Here is a 9,501-nt window from a genome sequence, read left to right as displayed (position 1 = left end):
TTTGATATATAAACTTGAAGTCACAAGATCAAACTCTATACTATACAATTTCATGTGCCCACCATCTCTTGTTTAGAAACGCCTATATCAGTATAGATTTATACCCCTACACCTTTAGCAACACCCACTCACTGAGTTACTACTGGACTTTGTAGTGAAGCCCAAGTGTGGCGGGTACTGGTAGATAAGGTCATAAGGATTAAGGACGAACTCACCCTTCAAGTGTTATGGTAACCTTCTTGAATTCTAATTGCTGCCTCTACCAATTGTTTATTCTCCAATTGCTTACACACCAAGCTATTCCATCACTCTTTCTGGATATTTTTTCCTTTTTCTTCTGGTGGGGGTGGGAAGAGAATATCATATCTAGTCACCCAATATTCTGATAGAAAGAAACACAATATATCCCATTATCCCTCTTCAACAAATTATAGACCATATTATTTTTTACTTTGTCATTTACTTACAGATAATGAAATGATACAATAAGATCTAATAACCTTCCTGTTTAAGTGTTAAACTGTCGAGAGAAAGCTTTGCCCATTGCTGCGTAACGAACATTTTTACTGCTTAAAGAGCTCAAAATCTACAGGAGTAATCTTGACGCATTTTGACATGCATCACAAATTAACAACAAAACCACAACTCCTGAATCACACACAGCTCTCACCACATGCTCCATACAGCGTACCGTCTTCATTATCCATTTATCCTTGTCTTCCCAACTTCTAAGCTTTGTTCTTCCTTGTCCTTTGATAGTGCTAACTACAGAACAGTAGCATGTGGTTAAGAGAAAACATCATTTCAACCACAATTAGCAACACAAAAATTGTGCCATTGGGATTTGGGATGGAGCAAAAGATTTATCTGTGTTCAGTGCTTGTTATCCTGGTCCCATGATATCAGTGATCACCAAACTAAATCTAAATACATTTATTCTGTCGGATTTGCTGACTACCTTGCTATAGACATCTTGAGGAGTCACGACAAGGCCGGAGATCATAATTAAGATACAAACTAACCTGCATATGGACATTTGAAAAAACCAATGACAACGCGACATATTGACGTAGAACATTTGACCGTATACAATTTATTAAGCTACCATAACAAAGGTCTGTAACTTAGGAATGTGCAAAACTCTAACTATAGTTATTCTTCGTTTGTACAAGTGGCCAGAAGGTTTAAGGTCAAGTGTGACCAGCCATAGTAGTCATGGAACTACTTCACAGACAAAGGGCCAAAGCTTTAGCTACAAAAAACAATAAGATAAAGAGGAAAGCCACAAAATCACTCATAAATAACACATAAAATTAGAAGGGGAAAAAATCACAATTGCCACTTGCGATACATCTCTAAGATGTATTCAACAATCGCCCTTTAGATGTTCCTTTACCTACTAGTTTCTCTGGTAGGAGACATTTTAATGATGAATGCCTTTCATCAAGAGTTTCAGCGGGGTTTTTTTTTTTAACGAACAAGGCAGCGTAATTTTGTGCAAATAGAGGTCATTCACATTCACTGTTCACCTATTGTTTTAATGCTTGTAATAGTGATTTGTTGTCCATCATGTGAAAGGACGAGTTAGTTGCTCCCACTTTTTGAAGTTCTAGACTACAAAGATTCTCCTCTGATATAACCAGTATTTCAGTTTCTTTTATTAGGCAAGCTCAAAAATTAGTATGAAGTGCTAACTTGTCAGCTTCTGAGACATTATATCAAGCTCCAAATCAGGATGCCACTAAGAGCAACCAAGAATTGCTACGCACACAGCAATAGACGATGAATCCCTTGAAAATGTCATCTTACAGAAAGTTGAGGACATGTTTTGGAAGTTCTGAAGGTACTTTTTCAGCTGGTATATTGACTCCCTGCTCATCCATAGAGGAAAAGCCTTTCCTTCTCTGTCATAACACATTAGCGAACAAAATTAGAACTAACTCTTCATAGCACTAAGCACCAAGACTTAATACATTCATAAGATACCAAACTACAAACATGGATCATAACCTCAAAAAGACATGCGAACAAACTGCTGAAGCTTAATTTAAATCAAAGACCAGGGTCAACAGAAATCTCCAGATTTTTAATAATGAGCAAAATCTTTTTCGTCTGGACACTCCTTCCCTTTTTCCTGTCTTGTCAAGGACTGAGGATTGGGCAATAGTGTTAGATGAAGAATTATGTTGAAGAGCAGATGAAATAGAAACGAGAAAGGTAGATATACAAGAAGAGAAAACAAAAGTTCAGAAGTTGTCAATAATTTACTAGTCTTATACTCTTATAAATGCAGTCTGGATAGCTATAACAACATAGATCAGATTATCAGAACATAATTGCAGAAGGATTTAGAATGCAAATCCTGAAAGTAGATGCCATCATAAGCAATAAATACTTGATATTCTTCACGAACCGTCTAGAATTTACAAATTCCATCACCAATTACCAATATGTTTTATGTTAATTCTAAATCTATGCAATAATTCCATAATATCCATCGGTAACTAGAAGGGAACGAAAAAAAACTTTCACAATATCACAGGTTTCAATTTTGCATCCAATGAATGTAATTTATGTGTGTCTACACAAGCACAAATGTGAAAGTGCAACTATCAGGAAAAACAAAACCTTTTATTGATGTTAGAAAACAAGATCCTAAACTCCATACGATTTATAATAGCATTTGTTACCCACTTTATAGCATTATTAGTTAAAATTTTGATCGAGAGATGAACATAAATAACCTTCTCTTACCATATAAGTAAATGCATAGGCCCATCTTCATTCACCCAACTGCTACTTTCCAATCTCTCCTTTATTCCATTCTTTCATGTTGAAGAACGGGAAAAAAAAAAAGTAAATTAAGTACAAAAAAAAGAGCCTTTCCCTGCTTTCAGCAAAATTGGCCAAGGTCCACAACACTGACCTCTAATCATCCAATTTAACGTTTTTCGCATTGATCATATAACGAGCTTAATGAAACCTAAGAGGTAGTTTGACAATGGCCTATGTAACCTTCTGTACTCTCCTTGCCTATGTATTAGCGTGCTGCGTGCACGTTGATCATGAGCTGGTGTGAGTCCACATCTATGCTTAGTAGCAACAATTAGGCTTTGTGATCTGAATATTTACATTTTAGCTTGTTTAAGATCCTTTGATACTTCTCCAACATAGTAACTGAACATTTTTCAAGTAACTCTTGAGAATGTTGTTCAGCATCAGACATCTTTCCTCTTGCGTATAATCCCTCAATAAACACAGCAAAACTGTCAAGATTAATCACACATCCATCCCTCAAAGCATCACAGAGAACGCGAGATGCCTTTTCCAGTTCACCATTTTTAGTATACATCCTTGTTAAGCAACTATATATAGAAGAGTCAGCCTTATGACCGTCTTGAAGCATAGAAGTCATAAGTTCCTCAACTTGTTGAACCCCTCTTTCCGACCTACTTAGACTAGATATAACAGTAAAATACGAAACGAAGTTGGGAGCACGCCCGATTGCGGGAATCCATTTCAAGTAAAATACAGCTTCATTAAGCTCCCCTCTTTCTACAAGAGCTTTCAACACAGCATTGCAACTACTAATACATGGATACACGCCACGTGCTACCATTTCCCTCATAAGAACAATTGCCTCACTAGCCTTTCCCAACTTGCATAATTCATTCACAAGAAGTCCATATGATTGAACATCAGGTTTAATCCCTAAACTAATCATATCCCTCAAATGTTGACAAGCTTCATCTAATCTCCCAACAACACAAAACCCCCTCAACAAGCTCGTATGCGTAACAACATCATCCTTTACACCATCCAATCTCATCTTAGTCATCATCCTCTTAGCCTCATCAACCTTACCAATCAAACAATACCCATTAACAACCGCATTATAAATAATCAAATTCGGCTCAAAACCTTGCACAACCATCTCATCAAAACACATCAATGCCGCCTCCATATCCCCCTTCTTACAATACCCATCAATCAACGTCGAATACGTAACCAAATCCGGCATACAATCCCCTTTCATAATCATCTTATCAACCATTTGTCTTGCCTCAACCATCATACCCTTCCTACAAAACCCACTCAACAAAACCCCATAAGTAACCAAATTCGGCCTACACCGCATTTCATCAAACACCTTCAATGCATCCTCCATCTTCCCCACTTTACAATACCCTCGAATCATCGTCGTATACGTAACAACATCCACTCTAATCACACCCTCCTCAACAACCCGATCAAATACAGCACGACACAATCTAATCCTACATGTTTTAACCAAAACACCCAACAAAGTATTGCACGAACTTATACAATTACCATCTTTCTCCACCATTTTCGCACGATTAAACCAATCTATAGCACCTCGAACATCGCGCTCAACACCAAAAGCATTGATTAGCTTCGCAATAAGAAAGTCACATAGCTTATTATGGGATTCAAGGAACTGGGTAGCAGTGGTGAAAAGTCGATGAGAGAGAAGAAGATCAAACATGGCATTGTAACAATGGAAAGTATGGAAGTACTTTCTAGGGTTAGGAGATGGTCTGCAAGCCCAATCGAAGAAGACGAGAGCATGGTAAGGGTTTGTTTGGTTGTTGATAACTTGGATGACTAAATTAGGGTTTAAATGAGGGGTGAATTGGGTAAGAATAGGGATTTCTTTGGGTGCTTTTGGTGCGGTGTTGTTGAGGAACTGGGGTTTGACGGAATGGAGAGCTTTGGTTATGGATGTTAATAATGACGTGGATGAATTTGAGGAGAGAGAGTGGTTGGTTAGAGCTTTGGAAGCCATAACTGACTGGGGTTGATCTTGAACGAGGACAACACAGTGAACATTAGTCTACAGAACAATGAAACAAAAACATTAATTTGTGCTTGGTTAACTGTTAAGAATGGTGATCAATGCAATGCTAAAAATGTGGTGGTGGAATGTGATGGTTAATTGGAATCACACAAATGATTACTATAATAGAGGATCTAATTTTAATATAAAATTAAATTAGATAATTTAAGGCTATGTTTAGTTCACCTGAAATTTTCTGATCTAAACTAATCTGATCTTAACTTATTTTTTCTGATCTGAACTAATCTGATATGATCTGAACTGATCTGGTCTGTTCTAATCTGATCAGATTTACAAGATCTTATCTTTTATAAAATATATTATTACTATTATATTATTACTTTGTAAATCATTATTATGCAATACATTCTAAGATCTTATTTATAGTATTACTACTATTATAATTTTATTTCCATTACAACTTTTATTATTAATAATAATTATTATTGTTATCATTATTATAATAACAATAACAATAATTATAATCATAATAATAATAATAATTACTAAAAATAATTATATAACCCAAATCAAGCACTTATACAATGTTTCACACTTTCCCTTAACTAAAAATAATTATATAACCCAAGTCATTAATTTATAAGAGCACTTATACAATGTTTCACACTTTCCCTTAAAAAAAATGTTTCACACTTGAGAAGTCGGCAGACTCAACTCTTTTTTTTCATATAAAATAAAATAAGGTATATATGACTTGCGCAAGAAAGAAATAAATAGTGTGCAACTTCAAATAGCTAGAGAGATTTGGAATTCGGTAGGAAGAGGTATACCGAATCTAAATTTATAATTTGTATCTCGCACTTAGCTTATTTTGAAATGTAATCCGAACTTAGTAGTTTCGTTGTCATGAATTTGAGCTATCATAATTTATATATTTCTTATTTTCGCGTCAATCTTATGTTCTTTACACGTGACTTTTAATTTTCTATTATCTAATAACAACAAAATAACTTAAAATAATAATAACAATGACATTTATAATGATAACAACAAGATTAATAATAATTACCAATAATAATAATTAATAAGTACAACAACAATAATAATAATCCTTTTGAACAAATGTACTAGTTAATAATAATACTCCCTTTGTATTTTTTCTTTCTCACTTAGAATCTTGAAACTATTTACAATTAGAGAGAATCTTTCAGATTTTTCTCAATATATAAGAAAAATATAGTCATGTGGGGTCTTGTTTGATTCGTCTCAATGAATCTTTTATTAATATTCAATTATTATAATTTTTACTAATATGTAATGAAAGATATTTAATACTCCCTTTGCTTTTATTTATTTGCTACATTTTGATTTACACAAGAATTTATGAAATGTCATTTTCATTCTTTTTTAGTGTACTTTTTGACCCTTTTAGCATTAAATAGGGTGAGAAAAGAGAAAAAAGTAGTACCTTTTGCTGGAAAAAGAGGGAAAACAAATATAATACTATTACTTTTTGGTGGGCCAAGTCTCCTAATAAGGAAATGTAGCAAATAAAAAAAAGCAACCCTTTTTGGAAAATGTAGCAAATAAATAAAAGCAGATGGAGTAGTAATAAGGAAAATTGGATTTTAATAATCCAACCTTTAGGCGGTCTTCTTAAAACAGTCCCACTTATCAGTTATTGTTTGATAATCCAACCTTTTGGTAATATCTTCTCATAATGATCCCAGTGACTTGTGAAGGTAATTTTTACCCCCTCCTCCTAATCATTTCTCTCTCTTCCCCCTTCACCTCCTTGTCTAGTTTGACCCCTTCCATCTCTTCCACCGGCACCGCGCTATCGACCAGTTCCCCGCCCCAGCCACTAGGTCCCTACCCCCTTTCTCTCTTCGTCGCCGCTTTTCTCTTTCTCCTGTCTCTCTCATCAAATTGTGTTGTATTCATTGTCCTCGTTAACAGTAGCGAAGGTTGTGTGTAGTGGTGGTGGTCATCGTCGTTAATAGTAGTGGTGTCGGGAATGCTCAGGGAAAGGAGAAGGGGTGAAAAGAGACAAAGAGAGAGGAGAGGGGGAAGGGGTGACATGATGGAAAAAGACGAAGGGATAGGAGAGAGGGTAGGGGAAACGGGGGCATAAGGGAAGGGAAAAGGGGGGAGGGTGGGCTACCGGCGAGGTGTGGGAGGATTACAGGGGGTTTGTTACGGGGGTGGGAATCGGGTGGAGAGATCAGGTGGGGGTGGAGTTTAGGGTTTGCAGCGGGCTGGGTAAGGCTATAGGGATTGGGATAGCGTGGGTTGGGCCGCAGCAGGCTGGGTGGGGTGGGGTAGGGGTGGGGTTGTGCTGCATCGAACTGAGGTGGGGTTTGTAGCGGATTGGGGGTGGGATGGGGCTGCAGCGAATTGGGGTGTGGTGGGACTGCAAGGGCTTGTGTTGCAGTGGGCTAGGGTGGGGGTGGGGCTGCAAGGGGATTCGGCTGGGGGTAGGTTGCAGTGGGATGAGATAGGGTGGGGGTGGGGGTGGTGCTGCAAGGGGCAGGGGTAGGGTGGTGGTAATGGCGGTGATTATGTAGAAAAAGAAGTTGAGGAGGGAGAAAATGTTCTGATCAACGAGAGGGTGACATGTGTCACACTTGACCTATTATGCCAGTGACAACAGGTCAAAGACCATTATGAGAAGATATTACCAAAAGGTTGGATTATTCAAAAATAACTGATAAGTGGGACTGTTTTAAGAAGACCGCCTAAAGGTTGGATTATTAAAATCCAATTTTCCTAGTAATAATGAGTTTTTAAATATAAACATGATCTGAACTGATCTGATTTGATCTGATCTGATCTGAACTTATTTTTTATGATCTGATCTGATCTTATTTTTTCTGGAATAAGCAAAAATAAGGTGAACTGAACATAGCCTAAGTCTACATTCTCTTAACAAGCTTATTCAATTTCTCTTTAATCACTTAGCAAAAATAAATTCTCTATAACCCAACACTATTTCTAGGGATCTTGCACTATCGTAGTTGTCTCTTCTATTTTCCTTCCTTTATTTCCCTTTTGAATCTCGAGTTACAACAAATAATTTTTAGAAATAATATGACAATCTTACGAAATGGATTAAACTAGTCACTAAATGGATTAAATCAGTCGTTAAATAAATTTAAGAACGTGATTACTGAATATATTAAATTAGTTCCTTACTCGATTAAAATGGTCACTAAATAGATTAAAGTAGTCACTATGTTCAAAAAGGTGGTTCGTTATCTTCTTAATATTGGTGTAACAACCCTGAATTTCCAATACTTCTAAAAAACAACTTAATATAAATAAACTCGAAAATCCAAAGGTGCTATGCAGCGATAATTATCTATAATAACCGCAATTAATATTGGTGTAACAACCCTAAATTTTCAATACTTCTAAAAAACAACTTAATATAAATAAACTCGAAAATCCAAAGGTGCTATGCAGCGATAATTATTAATAATAAACCCCAATTAATATTGGTGTAACAACCCGAAATTTTCAATACTTCTAAAAAACAACTTAATATAAATAAAGTCGAAAATCCAAAGGGACTATGCAGCGATAATTTTATTAATAATAACCGCAAGGCTAATGGTTCTAATTAAAACAATAAACCATAAGTTTTAACTAATTATTACATACCAACTAAATAGAATGTAAATTAATTATTACAAACCAAAACATAAATCTTATTGTTAAATAAATAACAGCAAAAGTATTTTTAAAGTCTGTTCTTTGTTTTTTTTTTTAGTTTTTGTTTTTCCTTTTTTTTTTAGTTTTTGTTTTTTGCGAGGATGAATCTACACGCCTTTTGTCCTCTTTTTTCGCCGGAAATATACGGCTTCTTTCTCCTCTTTCTTCGCTGGAAATTACGACCTATTGTTCTTATTTTAATTTTTTTTTTGTTTTCTTCCTAACTTGGTTACATTTTGTTTATCGTTATGATATCTGTTGTTTTGATTTTTTTTTTATTTTTATATTTTAGAATAATATGGCTATGGATTTTTGTCTAGGAATGGTAGTTTTGGATTTTTATTTTTAGTTCAATTTGTGAGTTGTGACTATGGAGGTTCATGTTCTAATTTTTAAAGTTATATAAATAAAGTCGAAAATCCAAAGGGACTATGCAGCGATAATTTTATTAATAATAACCGCAAGGCTAATGGTTCTAATTAAAACAATAAACCATAAGTTTTAACTAATTATTACATACCAACTAAATAGAATGTAAATTAATTATTACAAACCAAAACATAAATCTTATTGTTAAATAAATAACAGCAAAAGTATTTTTAAAGTCTGTTCTTTGTTTTTTTTTAGTTTTTGTTTTTCCTTTTTTTTTTAGTTTTTGTTTTTTGCGAGGATGAATCTACACGCCTTTTGTCCTCTTTTTTCGCCGGAAATATACGGCTTCTTTCTCCTCTTTCTTCGCTGGAAATTACGACCTATTGTTCTTATTTTAATTTTTTTTTGTTTTCTTCCTAACTTGATTACATTTTGTTTATCGTTATGATATCTGTTGTTTTGATTTTTTTTTTATTTTTATATTTTAGAATAATATGGCTATGGATTTTTGTCTAGGAATGGTAGTTTTGGATTTTTATTTTTAGTTCAATTTGTGAGTTGTGACTATGGAGGTTCATGTTCTAATTTTTAAAGTT

The 9,501-nt window shown here is 34.9% G+C and overlaps 1 protein-coding gene across 1 annotated transcript; it reads right to left on the bottom strand.

Moving 5' to 3' along the window:
* Positions 1–2,754: 2,754 nt before the first annotated feature.
* LOC104886584 (pentatricopeptide repeat-containing protein At5g39710) lies at positions 2,755–4,954 on the bottom strand. Its single transcript, XM_057392641.1, has 2 exons — positions 2,927–4,954; positions 2,755–2,825 (listed from the first exon to the last, which is right to left on the bottom strand). Exon 1 carries the CDS (start codon positions 4,805–4,807, stop codon positions 3,107–3,109), a length of 1,701 nt encoding a protein of 566 aa, XP_057248624.1. The 5' UTR covers positions 4,808–4,954; the 3' UTR covers positions 2,755–2,825; positions 2,927–3,106.
* Positions 4,955–9,501: the final 4,547 nt, after the last annotated feature.

This window comes from Beta vulgaris, chromosome 2, assembly GCF_026745355.1.
Source record: "Beta vulgaris subsp. vulgaris cultivar EL10 chromosome 2, EL10.2, whole genome shotgun sequence".
Taxonomy (NCBI): Eukaryota; Viridiplantae; Streptophyta; class Magnoliopsida; order Caryophyllales; family Amaranthaceae; genus Beta; species Beta vulgaris.
The sequence above is the reverse complement of the archived record's forward strand: the minus strand, read 5'-3'. Positions and strand labels throughout refer to the sequence as shown.